Source organism: Typopeltis vanoorti, chromosome 8 (assembly GCF_054136105.1).
Source record: "Typopeltis vanoorti isolate ZY-2024b chromosome 8, IOZ_Tvanoo_1.0, whole genome shotgun sequence".
NCBI classification, from domain to species: domain Eukaryota; kingdom Metazoa; phylum Arthropoda; class Arachnida; order Uropygi; family Thelyphonidae; genus Typopeltis; species Typopeltis vanoorti.
Genome location: NC_143556.1, coordinates 24,049,903 through 24,065,633, shown reverse-complemented (window position 1 = coordinate 24,065,633; position 15,731 = coordinate 24,049,903). Strand labels below are relative to the sequence as shown.

At 33.5% G+C, this 15,731-nt stretch overlaps 1 protein-coding gene across 1 annotated transcript in view; it reads left to right on the top strand.

The window, feature by feature from the left end:
- LOC150103852 (transforming growth factor beta receptor type 3-like) overlaps nt 1-15,731 on the top strand; it is a 315,988-nt gene that overhangs the window by 235,541 nt on the left and 64,716 nt on the right. The window contains exon 10 of the mRNA XM_090397076.1: nt 7,261-7,529. Within this exon, the coding sequence (XP_090253202.1) occupies nt 7,261-7,529 (269 nt within the window). The remainder of the gene's footprint in view (nt 1-7,260; nt 7,530-15,731) is intronic.

Sequence of the window (15,731 nt, the reverse complement as noted above, 5' to 3'; positions counted from 1 at the left end):
TTGTCTTCAATTCCTGCTTAATGGTGCTCTTCTCTATCTGATTTATCCTTCTGACTGTGGGTATACATTCTGATGCTGTTTTCATCAAACACTCCTGGACCACCTCCCAATTCCCACCAACATCTTTCTCCTCCAAATTCTTATGTCAGATTGCTGCTGAAAGCTGACTCCTCAGTTTGTCATAATCACCTGCTTTGTCATTCCCCATATATTCCTTCTTAACAGAAAATTCTGCATCTCTTGCAATCTCTCTTTCCCTAAATCATACCTAGAATGGTTGTCCACTCAGTTAGCCGAGTGGTTACGTGCTCCGCAACCATATGCCTGGGAAAGTAGTGTCCTGCGTTCGATTCTCGTCGCTGACATGAGGAGTTAAGGATCTTTCTCAGACATAGCCAAGTTAGCCGGTCTTGGGCGTGGATTGCAGGGTTTTTTCTCCCAAGTTTATCTGGAGTTTTTCCTCTCGCAAAGCAGGCAAACTGGTCTTAAGAACACAACGCTTCACAGACAATTACACATGGTTGAGCATGGGGAGTAACAACCCCACCTTGTAGTGAGTTATGAACCCCAAAAATGGGAGGCCATCATGACTATATGGGGCTGTAGTGCCAAAGAAGAAGAAGAAGAATGGTTACTGCTAAGTTCTCTGATGCTATGACCAGATCTAGGACTTCACATCCTCTCCATTACATGCTGTCTCAGGTAATTATCTCTCATATGAGCTATAATATAAATTCCATTTCCTTCTTACCTGTGATCAGTCTCCTCCTCCCAGTCTATATCCCTATAGTTGAAATCCCCCATAATAATTACTTGACCTATCCTCATTGTGCTAATTTGCCAGTGCATGCCATCCACATTCTCTCTGATATCCCCTAGATCAGTGGTGTTCAATCTTTTTTACTACACGAGTTACTTTTCTCTGAAAAGTTATTCGACGATCTACTCTCTTATATAGATCACATTCCCCCAACCTGATATCTGATTACGCACAAATAAACAACTAAAAAAAAATACACAACTAAAAACTTTATTTGTATTTAAAAATTTATTTATTACTTTTAATTATTTTAATACAACAAAAAAACAAAACAAATATATTGGAATAAAATATTTATTTCTCTACAACCAAAGTTAGAAAAAACAACAGATTGATTACAAACTCACAAGTTACAGGAAATGCTGGTTGTTTAAAAAAAAAAAAAAAAAAAGTTAATGTGAAATTTGGCATTGTTTGGACCTTGCAATATTTTCATAGTCAAGTTGATATGAAGAAGTGGCCAATCGCAGACAATCATCCAAATGATCATTTGTAATTTGGTTTCTTAATTGATTTTTTATGACGGTCATATTTGAAAAAGCAGATTCTGACAAGTATGTCGATCCAAAACATGACAGAATTTTTCGCGCAATATCAGTTAACATTGGGAATTCTTCATGTGCATACTTCCAAATACCTTCATTGTTTATTGATTTTAAATGTAAACTATTCTGAATGTTTATTATCTCAAGTTCTACTTCAGCTTGGTTTATATCAAACAGCCCACTAATTTTATTTGAAATTTCTGTGATGTTCAAGTTTTCTTGAAATGGATTATTGATAAAAGATATAATCATTTCAATTTTATTAAAATCTTTAAATGTTGAATTTACTTCTTCCTCAACTAATTCTATTTCACAAATAAATTCTTTTAAATCATAGCGAAGCATTTCTTGATTTTGTTCAAAAAATTTTAATAAATATGGGAGATGTCTAAATTCGCGGTTATTTATATTTTTCTTTAATAAAAGTAAGTATTGTTGGAAAGTTTTTATTGAACTTAACATGTCAATTAAATTTTTATCTCTACCTTGTAACTTTAAATTTAAATTGCTTAATTTCGTACAGAAATCTACTAAAAATGATAAGTGTAACAACCATCTTTTATCATTCAATTGTGGATAAATATCTCCTTTTTTATCAAGAAAATTTTTTATATTGTTAATTAATTCAAGAAATCTTTTTAAAAATTGACTTCTGCTCAGCCAGCAAACATTATTGTACAACAGAGGTTCCCTATCATCATCTGCCTGTAATTTAAATAACCGCCATTGCAGGGCTTTTCCTCGAACAGAATTTACAATTTTAAATGTAATATCCAAAACATCTTTTGTGTTTAATCTTTTACTACACAGTACTTGTTGGGGAATAATACAGTGGCACGTTAAATAATCTGGATATTTGTCATCATTTTTATATAATGAAATGAAGCCTGATTTATTACCTATCATTGCAGGAGCACCATCAGTAGTAATAGACACAAGTTTAAAAAGCAGAAGTTTGTGTTGTTTCACAAATTCATCAAATGCTGAAAAAATGTCTTCTCCCCTAGTCCTTCCCAATAATGGTATCATTTTCAAAAGTTCTTTACTTGAATAATCTTGAAATACCATGCAAATAAATACCATTAACTGAGCAATATCAGTGAAGTCATTTGATTCATCAAATTGTAATGAAAACGCAATACACTGATGAATGTCTGACATTAATCTGGCCTGGAAACTTTTCTCCGGCAATTGGAACTCTTCCTTTCGGCAATTTGAAACCTCGTCTGCAGCCTAGAAGTAGTCTCTCTCTAGCGATGTCTCGAACCGAGAAGCTCCTTTCTGGAAGCAGGAAACTCCCCTCTCAAGCAACGTGGATCCGGGCAGTCTCTCCGACGGTGACTCTGGACCACGCAGCCTCCTCTCTGACAGCAATTCTGGAACCGGGACCTCTTCTGCTTGTTTGAGTCCCTTTTTATTAGGCCTCCTCTGAGACCTCGCATGAAGTTTGCCAACCCCCAAAGAATCAGTATATGAGTCTTTCATCTTAAGTTTCAAGTTTGGCAGGCCTTTTGTTCTCCTCTGCTTTCTTTTGATTGTAAGTTGCTGGCCATCAGAAAGTTGTTTGAACTGTTTCTGACTGACTTTGGAGATGTTTACATTTAGAGTCTGCAAGCCTTTCTCATACAAGTTTCAATAATAATCTTCCTAATGCCGCCATGTACAGCTTCGGCAACAAAAACATTGCCTTTTTTTAACACTAACATATTCTTATTAAAGCAATATATACAGTTAGCTTCAAAAGAGTTATTTACAAAATATCTAATACAAACTATACTGAGACAAACAAAGTTTATTTTTTTACAATATTCACATGGGACTTAACCTAAGTAAAAAATCGATGTAATGTGCTTTGGAATATTTAATATTTAAGCTACAATCAAGTTTTTATGCTTTGCTTATAATCGTATTCACTCGGCTCGCTGTTTGACTTCCACTGATCCAAATTAATTCATTTACCCGGCCTTATAAGAAAATTACTGATTTGACAATTTTAACGGAAAATAAATAAACAATAGCAATACACTTAAAGCGAATTAAAAATAATACAAAATAATGATAAATAAAATATTATGTTTTCAATTTTAATTAAATTTGTAAGGAGGAATACACAAGAGATCGACCAAAAATCGCTTTGCGATTGACGGGTTGAACACCCCTGTCCTACATTATAGTCTATTTCGTCCGTCTCAACAGTCTATTTTCTCTTGCTCTGTACCTCAGAACCATTGCTAGCTTTAGGGGTCATGGTACCCTGATGCAGTTTCAAGTTGAGCACCTCTTACTTTTTTTTTTGAAATGTAGTTAAAATTTGAAGGTTAAAAACTCAAAACACATATATTTTTATGTAAAATTGTGTACTTTGAAAAATACATATATTAACAACAGAACAAAAATTGCAAAACCTACAAAAAATGCACATAGACTAGAATAACAGATATATAAGTTACTGATTATTAACTATGAGCTATTATAACTAGAAGACAAACTAGAAAAATTGCACAATGACAAGAATTATTTAATTTTTAATGAAAAAAGAAATGTACGAAAAAATTAAATGATTAAAATTTTATTTCTCTTGATTTTTGAGGCAAATCATCCAAAATTTCACTTGTTTCTAGTTTCTTGCAGTTATCACCTTCTGTTGTGATCATTGACAGTCCAAAGAGTCTTTTCTGTTAAATAATAGATCTTAGATATGTTTTAATTAGTTTGGACAAACCTGGCACTAATTGCTATTTGTTCAGTGTGACTTATGTCAGGGTGCAGTCTAGTATTAGAAAAATATTTGGCATTAGTTTTTAAACAATGGACTGAACAATTTGATTTGAATTCTTTCTTTTAAGGATACACAGTGGTCAGCATACATAGTGAAGAATTTATGGAGACACAACACATACCTTGAATAATTACTTATAATTAAGAAAGTAACGTTTGCCGTTTCAACCTCTGTATGAAGGTCATCATCAGGAAAACAAGCATAGGTACAGGACACAAGCTATATGACACTAAACTACACAAAAGTAAGATGAATCTAAATGCTTGTTAATAATTTATCCTAGCTTGACCTTTAGTGAGAATTAAAAAAAAAACATTAGAAATTAATTCACAAAATAACATAGCCTTTTCATACTAATATACAGATGATTAAAAAAAATATATAGTGGAACTACATTGAACAATTTTTAAAGTCTTCTCATATTAAGGTTTTCTTCTGTTTAGGGGTTGTTCTGGGTGCTCTATGAGTTGAAGGTTGGTCCTCCAAATTCTTGGAATAATTAATTCATCATTCTTGTTCAGATTTGGATGATGTTACAGCATTTCACAGGCTTCTTTGAACTTTCTTTCAAACCGGGTTTTGGTGTGGTGTAGGGACTTGGTGCCTTTCCAGTCAATTCTATGACATGTTTGGAGTGCATGGGTTGACTGGCCGGTTTTACTATAGTGGAGGAATTTAATGCAGTATTTGTGTTCATCTTTTCTTATTGGGATGGTGTGCCCTGTTTCCCTTATGTAAAGTAAGTTGCAGGTGCATTGAATTTTGTAAATCCCTGGGTGGGCAAGGTATGGAAGAGCTAAGTAAATTTCTTAATTTTGCAGGAGGTTTTGAAGGTTGCCTTAATATTGTATTAAAAAAATAGAATACTACTTAAATATCCACTTCTCAAAATATTTTAAATGTGATGCGCTTCCTTCATGAGTAGTAAGAGTTTTCGATAAATTTTGCTAATTAAACCAACCATCTGTAGTTAATTTTTGGTTTCTTTCATTTGAAAATATTTTGCAACAAAAACAAAAAAAAATGTGGTTTACAGAAGTGGAATACATAAGCCACGTTCTTGGCAAAATGAACATGGCAAAAGAAGATGTTTGCTACTTTACGGTTATAATAAACATTACTAAAACTTCGAGCACAATCATCACATAAAAAAATAATAATTTTTAGTTTGTTTTGGTCCTTGTTTTATGAGAAATTTTCAAATATTATCATCAATGATTGCAGGCCAAATTGCTGGATCACTTGAATTAAAACTGGTTTGGAAATTTGTAGTGTTGCTTATGGCTGATGTTGATGGTTCTCATAAATCAACATCAGAAATCGTCTTTGATAGCTGCATAGAAAGTTCCGCAGAATATCTGGAATGTTGCTTCTTGTTCATTTTCATCTTGTTTGTTATCTTTATGTGCTATTTTTATATCTTCATGCTCTTTGAGAAATTTAGTTAGCAGCCCTTTCTGGTTCTCTTTTTCAAGTTCTTTTGCTGCTTTTCTTTTTTTTTTTATTTGCAGCTCCAGATAATTTTTTTTCGTCTCCATTATGCCCGGATTTATTCTGAAATAAAAAATCTATTGAACAAAAAACTAAACACACATTCACTGTGTGTTTAGCAATCAACAATTTGATGATTTACATTGCATGTAGTCTGTTGCACAAAAAACACCCAAATGTCACTTTGTAATAGAAGTTAAGCTAGATACAGATTCTCGTGATCACAACATTAAACTGTGAAAAATGCTACATGCACTGTGTCTATGCGCACTGCACATAAAAAAAAGAAAGTTGGTAGTGTAAGGTGCCCCTTATAATACAACGTCCTGCACTAACCTGGCTTGTCAAGTGCTTCTCCCAGCTATATACTATACATAGCAAAAAACACTTGCAATTTTTGCTGAATGTTATTAAAAGTCACAGTATTTATTACAATATATTTAGTGCATATCCACATTTAATAAATGCGAATATTAAAATGTGTTTTTATTTTATTTTTTCTACTCACTTCAGCGTGTAAAGTGATACTGTTGCAATACATCGCCTGCTTACTGTGTTAAGCCTGCACTGTTCCAAACTCTTGCTGAACAACACTTTCACCAGACTCCTGATCCCAAATCTATTCAAATACAAGCCATCCATCTTATATTAAAAATCTTTTCTCCCATCAGACTCACTCTGCATGATTCCTTCTGCACAATCTGTGCACTGACTCCCTCCCGATAAAACTTTATAAGAATTTTTTATGAGAATAGTGTATAGTGAATTAAAGAATATGAAATAGTGAATATAGAATAGTGAATTAAGTTTACATTGTTACTAGCTTGTCACAATTTATAGTCTACAATAATGTTAGATTTTACATTTCAAAAGACGAATAACCAAAGTGAAGAGCGTTTGAGAAAATGTGGATTACAGAGGTTGGTGGATAGGAGAAAAAGAGGGAAATATGATAGAGACCTTCAAGTTAAGGTCTCTATCATATTAATAGATAGAGACCTTAAGGGATTTTATCAGATTAATACAAAAGAAATTATAAAAGGAGCGGATGTTAAGATGGGAATAGCGAGAGGCCATCCCTGGAAGTTGTATAAAGATGTGGTGAAGAAGGTTGTGAGGAGTAGATTTTTTGTGGAGAGTTGTTAGTATAGTAATAATAGTGAGTGGAATGCATTGCCTGAGTGCATTGTAAGTGCATGTTAGTGTAAATAACTTCAAAGCTCCTTATAATAGATATGTTGCTGGTTGAGTGGGCCTCCCACGATGAGTCTGTTGACCCCATGGAGGTTACCAAAATAATAATTAATAATATTTGGAAAACTAGAGCATTTATATTAAGAAACATTTTGTGATTAATAACTCATTACATCTTTAGAGTGAACATACATCTCTACTATTACATGAAGCAACGATGGAATTGAAAACGAACATATCAAAATGCACTCTTCTAAGATAATATAATACTACAATATTAATACTATGAAGGAATTATTAAAAATTGATATGAGACATATAACAAAATGTGTGATTCATTGTAAATCATATATAAAACTTACTCATATATAAATCAATCAAGTAGTATTTATATTTTGTTTGATGTTTTCAAGATATAATTTTTTTTTTAGGTGTCCAAAAAAGACCAAATATGCAGCTTGTCAGGGAAATGGTGCTGGAGTGTTTAGATGATAAAGTAAGGGTATCTTTTCCTCAAAACAGGATAAAATCACTCTTGAGTGACATGTTAGATAAGAAAGGCATGGAAATAAAAATAACTTTGAGCAATATTTCATGCCAGGCACAAGAAAATGAAAACTATTTGGTAGTTGAATCATCCTGGCAAGAATGTGGAGCAAAGCTAGTAACAGCTGATGGAAACAGAATATATTATAATCAGGTAACTGTAAAAATTTTATGCATTTTGTAAATTTGTTTCATATGGAAACAAAGAATAGTTTTCCACTGTTTAATTGTCAGAGGAACAAGACCTATTGTCATATTAGTTTAGGATATTTAAGGTGTACAGAATCATAATAATGACAGTTTGTGAATACAGCATTAATTTTTCTTGTTTGACTTTTTTTTTTTTTTTTGTGAGAATCTTAAATTATAGCAAGTTTATGTTTGGCCCATAAATGAGAAGTTGTTGGTTAATCAACCTATAGTATGTTAGTACTGTGTATGGTAAAAGTTTTGGGAAAGAAGAACTTGTTCACATTGGATTTGAAGGGCTTGGGAAACAAATGAGAGGGAGGCTATTCCAGAGTACAGAAGCAGGAATGAAGGAGGAGGAAGAGAAGCGTATAGAACAAGTATGGAGTTGGACTGTAAAGTGATGTTGGTTGGCACTCACACATTTCAATAGATTTGGTAGAGAGAAAGAATTATTGATGCTAGTTCCAATGAATGTTTACTGTGGAAAATTTAGAGAAGATGCATGCAGCAGATACTAAATGCATGTGTGAGAGTGGTTGAATTGAGTTTGCAAGAGAAGAGTCATTAATCAGTTCTGACTGCTTGCTTCTGCATTATGTCGAATACTTTTAGGGAGTTCTTGAGGGCACCATCCTAGATATGTGAGTAGTACTTGATAGATCGGTGGATTTGTGATTTGTACATGGTTAATAGCAGTTCAAGAAAATGAAACCTATAAAGTTAATGCCTTGAGTGAAAGAGAATTCCCAATTTTTTGGATGCCAAGGAAGCAGTGGTTGTAATGTTTATGCTACGAGATCTCAGTTTGGATAATCCCAAGGTGAGAAATCTCATCTTGCCTAGAGATTTGGATGTTGTGAAAGGTATGACTGAAAAAATGTGTTTTTCTTTTGTTGGAAATAAGGCAGAACTGTGTTTTGCAGGCTTGAAATTGACAAGATTATCCAATCCCCATCGAAGAATGGTTTTGGAGATCAGAATTTTGCATTACATAGGTTGTTGCTCTGTGGGTTATAGTGGTGGTGTGTGTGTGTGTGGTGCAAGGTTTGTTAATAAGAAGAAGGAATACGGTGTACTGTCATTAGCAAAACTGTGTATTGAATAAATTATCAACTGGAGCAGATTGTTAATATATTGAAAGAGGATAGGTGAGAGGACAGAACCTTGTGGAGACCTCAGCATTAGTTGCATAGTTATCCTTCTTGGAAATCTGTTGGATATGGGCTAATTTCCATGGTGTAGGGTAGATACCAGTGGAGTAAGAACATAATGAGGCAACAGGGGTCAACTCTGGAGTGCAGATTTTTAGGACAATTAAAGGAATGCCATCATGGCCAGGGGAATTTTTGGTATCTAATTTGACAAGTTTTTTTTAGCACTTTCTGGTAAAATATCAGAGAAGGCATGGAGTGTTGAGTGTTTGGAATAGTTAGGAGACATTTACTAAAATCGTCTGTACATTTACCAAAATTCATCACTAAAAAGTATGATGCTAGGAGATTGGTTTTACTGTGGGTGATGACGCAATAGACCTGTCTAATGCCTTAGTGGTGAGAGCAATGTTCCGAAAAGTTATGGCCAACTGCTTCAGCTAGAGACCAAAAGGTGTCTGCCATTTGGGCATGATGCAAGTTTTCTGTTTTTGACTCTTTGGAAATTAGTTTTTGATGCAATGATTTTCTTGCAGCTGTTTCAGGCTTTGGTGTAATCAGTGAGGGAAGGTTAGGTTCTTGATGATAGTTATTGTATGCTTGGTTTTGCATTTGTCTAGTCTTGGTACATCTTTTGAAGAACCAAGGTTTACTTAGCTGATGAGAATTTAGTGTGGAATGAGGAATATATGCTTTCATACCTGAGAAAAATCCTTCAGTGATGCATTAAGTGCATATGCTTGGTTCAAAAGACAAAGGAAAGAATCCATCCAAATTTGTAAATCATCATCATCATCAAATTCCTGCCATGTACCCTCAAGGGGGTGTACAGGATATGATAGTACTACGTGAAAAATTTACATCATTACTAACTTCCTATCTTCCTTCTTATTTGGTCACCTGTTATCTGTCAAGACTCCAACATTATCAGATCTTGTATTTCTGTCTTCTAAGGGCACTTTTTACTGTATCAATCCATCTATATCTTGGTCTTCCTCTGGGTCTTTTTCCTGCCAACCTGGCAGAGAACACTTTTGCTAATCTTTTCTTGCCCATTCTGTTTAAAACAAATTTGTAATTATATCTTTAAATGTCAGATATATGATAGATATATCATAGATATGATAGCTAGATAGATATATCAGATATATGATATGATTCCAGATAAAATTTGTAATTATATCTTTAAATTTCAGATATATGAGTGTATAATTAATGTGTGCATGCACATGTGCACTGCAAATGAGTGGAAAGACTGGCTGACTGATGACAATGTTTATTCACTTCTGAAACTTTTGGCTGAAAAGTTTCTGGATGTGATGTGATTGTGGATTGGGGGATCTAAAATTTAGAGGACACATTGCTAAAATTGTAAGGAAAACATAATGAATTCTGTCATCGATACAGTGGACACTGACCTGTAGAAGTAAGCAGATTCTGAAGAACCTTTTATAAATGTATAAGGAGATCCTTGTACATAGGCCACATATATGCACTGCTCTGCACAGATTTGGTCACCTGGTTTTCAAAAGGATAAGATGTATTGGAAAGAGTCCAGAGATGAACTCACTTAGGTGGTTGGTGTCTGGAATGTTGAGTATGAAGAAAAGTTGAGAAGATGCAATTTACAGTCTAATCGATAGGAGGAGCAGTGATATGATAGAAACCTATAAGTTATAAGGGATTCTTAGATTGATTAATGTTGAAGAGGTTTTTTATAAAATGGTGGGAGGAAACAAAAGGTCATCCCTGGAGCTGTATAAGGAGGGTGGGAGCAAAGGAGTGAGAAGTTTTTTATGCATGGAGAGTGGTGAATGATTGGAATGCAATCTGAGAGCATGGTGTCTGCAGAGAAGATGAGTGCATTTGAGGCACGGTATGATGAGCTGTGTGTGTGTGTGTGTGTGTGTGTGTGTGTGTGTGTGTGTGTGTGTGTGTGTGTGTGTGTGTGTCAGAGGGGGCCTTCCGCTATGAATCTTTGACTTATGGAAGTCTGAGGATAATAATAATAATTTATTTTGATCCTAAGAGTAGCACCAATTAGAAATTGGTTACCATCACATTCAGCTCCTTTGTAATTCTGAATATTCTGGATGCAATTCCTATGTCTTTGATTATGATGTCGTCTGTTTGGTTAAATGAATATCCGTCAGGAGATTTCCATGTCTGTTTGTGTATATTCTTTCTAATAAATATAGTATACTGCTTATTAAATTTCTGGATTCAGTGCAAATTAATCAGTATTTCTTTGTTAGTATTTGTTTCTTTATGAAACTTTTGCTTCCAATAATTTTTTTTTATATATGTATTCCTTTCCACTTTTTGCAATGAAAGCCCCTAATAGGATAATTATATATCCTTTTGTGGAATTTTTTTTGAGGATTAGTTTCAGTTTTTCATAGAATTCATTTTTTATTTGCTCTTTTTCAGCTTCTTTGGGCACATGCATTATTAAAAGTTATCTTGAACAATTTTGCTTTAATCTTAGCTTGCTTTTCTTTCACTAAAAGCTTCAAATTCAATTACAAATGGCCATAATTTTTTTTCTGATAATGAAGCCTCTTCCAAATTCATATTTATTTGATCTGTTTTCACCATAATTTAGGTTCGAGGTTATATTGTGAGTGGTCAGTGTAATTTAGCGTTTATGTAAAATTGGTAATTTTTATCTGTTTTATTGTGTTTTTTCATTAGAAAATTAGAGTTTCATAGTATATGCGAGTAGATTTTCATGTTTTTAGAGTATTTAGTGTCTTTGCAGCATAATTTTATTGTAATATTTTAATATTAAATACAGGTGTAAAATGGCGCCAAAAACACAGAAGAAATGAAACACTAACAAGAGGGTATTCTCTACTAAAGAGGATATTAAAAATAATTTAACTTCCAAAATTGCTAGGCTAAAGCAGATTATTAGACAGACAACGAGGAAACTACAGAAAGTCGAGTGGCATTTAGAGGAACACGGAGAATAAAAAAGTTCAGCAGCAAAATGGAAAACAAAGCACAGGATCAGGTAAGTTAGTGCATAATAACAAAAATCTGGTAAGTAAAGTTGATTATAAAAAGAAGGATGTTATTTGGTATGGTGACTCAATCATAAAACATGCCATTGATGAGTGGGTTATAACATCAAGTTTTCCCGGTGAAAAAATTAAAAACATAACGCAAGCAATTCAAAAAAAGAAAAAAAAGTAAACGAGATCGTAATTGTAGTAGGCACTAACGACTTAACTAGTGATAAGTTCGGTGTGAGAGAGGTCATGAAAGGACATGAAAGAGGATACTCAATACGGTCATACTAACTGGTATTGAGTGGAAAGAGTACAGTATTTTTAGAAAGGATAGACAGGATAAGAGAGGAGGAGGCATGCTACTGTTGAAACGCCCTACCTAACTGACTGTTCCATTTTTGTTGGTTTGTTAATCTTATCTTTACCTCTTTAAATTCTGTTTTTCTTTGCTAGTTGTTGATTGATGCTCATCTGAATATAAAGAAATTTGTATTATTCTGCACCACCCTATTTTCAGATTAGTCTAAATAGTATAGAGGAATCAACCATCAGCTATACTTATTTTATCGCTTTATCTTCAGGCCAAGGTTATTATTATCTTTTAAGGCTTCCGCAAAGGTCCGATTAATTTTATGAGCGGTGCAATGAAGGAAAATCAGGCAAACACCATATTTAACTCAGTAAAAGAAAACATTTAATGTAGAATCATACAACATATACATCCAAGTATAATTATCTGCTAAAAATACAAAAATTCACATTTAGATATTAGGAACTTCTCAATTAGGTTTGAGGATTATGACTAATGTTAACACTTCTTAATTCTTAAAACATTAGTATTTCTTTCACATATTTCTCTCTATCCAATTAGATGAATCAAATCACAAATATATCAGTTTAGTTCAAAGTATTCAGAACAATTTCAATCCATTAACTATCAAACATTCACTTTACAGTTCTTTATGCTCAGTCAATCAAATTGAAAATAGTTCCTAAAAGTTTAACTTTTCAAATGTTACAATAATTAATCTTATGACAGGCTTTTCTATATTCTCTCTCAGTCAACTGACACTTAATAGAACAACATAGCGCTTATCATTTCGAAGGGAAAGTACTTCAGTACATCTTGCATCCAACGATTAATTGATATAATCCACAGCCAAGGTGAAAATATATCCGACAGAGTTAACTGTTATTGCTTCACACAGGTTATAGAAAGGACAATTCTTACCGGGTTATAGCTTCTACACATCGAATTCACATAGATACATTTGAAATTCTTGTTGACTTTTACTTTATGACAACACAATTCAAAAGAAATCTTCCACTATAATAACTGAATTATAGACACAGAAATACACAAGTCTTGATGCACTTGGTTTAAGTTATCTACTAATTCCTTATTTTCTTCTATGTATCAATTTCAGTTATGCACTATTCTTCCACTAAACATTTGGAATTTATCGTAGTATCAGAACTCCCATAGAAGTAATTCAAAATGCCTATTAATTCCTGGTCCTTTCCTAGTCGATTTAGGCATATATCAATTCCCCTTCTGCCACTCGCTACCAATCTCTGTGCTGTCTCTAAGGCTTCTCTCTTTACTTTTGTTTTCCAATCAACTACGTTCTCTTCTTTCCCGCTAAAATCCGATTCTAACCAGTTCAGCATATATCAACTGGCTTTTCTCTTCATATACAGTAGTTCATGCTCTTAGCACGAGCTAACTAAAAATAACTCAATTTCTCCGTCAGCAGCCAATCAAATCTCATCAACAGAATTCCTTAAATTTACTTTCACTTTCATTTACAATAATAAAAAACATATATCACAGTTCACATAAGGCACATAAAAGTTACATACATATAATTTCTTATAATATTATTAAAGGAATAAAGTAATAAAATAAATGACATTTAATACAGAGCCTTTTCATTATTATGACATTCTAAAATTATATAATTAAATAATAACTGACAAAACTCAAAACATTTATATGAATAATATATTACAAGCAAGAGACTAACAACAAATAATATGTCTTGCTTATGACATGGTGGATTTTGTTAATTATCTTCATCATGTTATCTTCATTCACAATTTAACAAAGGTTTGCTCTTTCTCTGGTGTAGAAATCAGACTTCTTATCTCCTTTTCGAGTTCTTAAGTAGTACCTATTTTGAACAAAGCCTGATTTGTTATCATGTTTTACATTTTTATTTCTCTCTGCATTTCCTCTTGGTCTTTGCTGTTTCTAACACAAGGAAATATTTGTTCTCTTTGCTTATTGTGAGGTAATGTCTTTTCAGGGTAGAAACTCTGTTCTCTGTTACTAGCAATTTGTCTTACGCCTTGGTAATCCGTTCTTTTGGTATTCCTTCTGTGATCACTCATTCCCTTGTAATTCCATTGACTTCCCAAATTTCTAGTTCTATTGTATAAGGTGTTACCTTGGCAAAATTAACTTCAACTGTTAGTTGATTTTCAGTGCCAACATCTGATTCAGGTATGGATATTTGTTGTAGTGATGGTTCATCAGTATCAAGTTTAGTTTCAGGCTGATAAAGCACATCAGAATTTACATCTCTATCCTTTTCAGTTGGTTTACCTACAGATGATTGTACTTTAGTAGGAGGTTCCAATTCATTTGGTAAATAAAATTTTTTTGTCTGTCTCCTTGTTCCATCATATATATAATTACTATTTCTTCTGATACTTCTTTTCCTGTTCATTAGGGATATTTCCCTTTTAGAAAAATCACAGGAAAATTGATACTTTTCCAAGAAATTTGTTCCTAATTTAATGTGGGAGCTTAAGTTGGATGTTGAGGGGATAACAAGCAAATCCTGCCAGATACATAGTCTAAATTCTGGTAGGTAAATCCTTGTGCAAACTTTTTCATAAGTTATGAAGTTTGAGTCTGAGAGAGTAGTAATTCTCACAGGTTCTCTTAGTTTGGCAATGTTCTTCCATTGTGTTTTATGCTTAAGAAATAGTCCATTCTAATGGTTGAGGCATTGCATCCTGTATCTAATAAAATGCTACACTTAGAGCATAGGATTTCTCCTCTAATTCTCATCAATTGTTCACTTAAATTGGGGGGGGGGGTTTCTGAATTCTATTATACTCTCTGTGAAGTATGTGTCCAAAATTTTGAATCCCATCTGTCGTTAGAGGAATTTCTTTTGTTATAGAAACAATTCCCGGCAAAATGTCCAATTCGCAACAATTTTGCAACTATAACATTTGGGGAACTATAATCACTATAATAATAATGAGGAACATTAATTGGGTGGATATGGAATTGCATGAGAAGAATGAAACTGAATTTATTGAGCTGTTGTGAGACAACTCCCTCAAGCAGCATGTGACAGAAGGAACTTGAGGTCAAAGAATGTTAGATGTGATTATAGTTTCAGAAGGTGTTTCAGTTAAAGAACTGAAATGTAACTATTCTGTCTCCAGTTGGTGACAGTGATCATGTGGTACTGACTAGAGAAGTGGCTAAGTTTATGAATGTTTCATTCAGAAAAGGCTACACTCAAAGCAAGAAATTATGACCACCTGAGGGGTATGCTGGGTTCTGTGCTATTGTGTCAATTATTGGATGAGAAGTATTTCGACAGTGTGTGGGAAGTATTTCAAAGATACTTAAATGATGCAATATGAGAACGTGTCCCTGGAATTCAATGAATAAATAGAGTAGGAGTGAAATGGATGTGTAATCTAATTAAGCAAGAGATTCGTGAGAAAATGATGTAGAAGGAATATCATGTGCATGAGTATGACATCAGTTATGATAATTATAAGCAGCAGGCTAGAATAGTCACAACTGTTGTACAGAAAGCAAAATCTGAGTATGAAAAGAAATTGGTGCTGCATGCTAAAGACAACCGAAAAGAATTCTGTCATTATGCTGCAAGTAAAAGAAACAACGAATTTTGAAAGAATAACTACTGAATGCAGATGGTATGTGGGTGACTGATACAGAAGTGATTG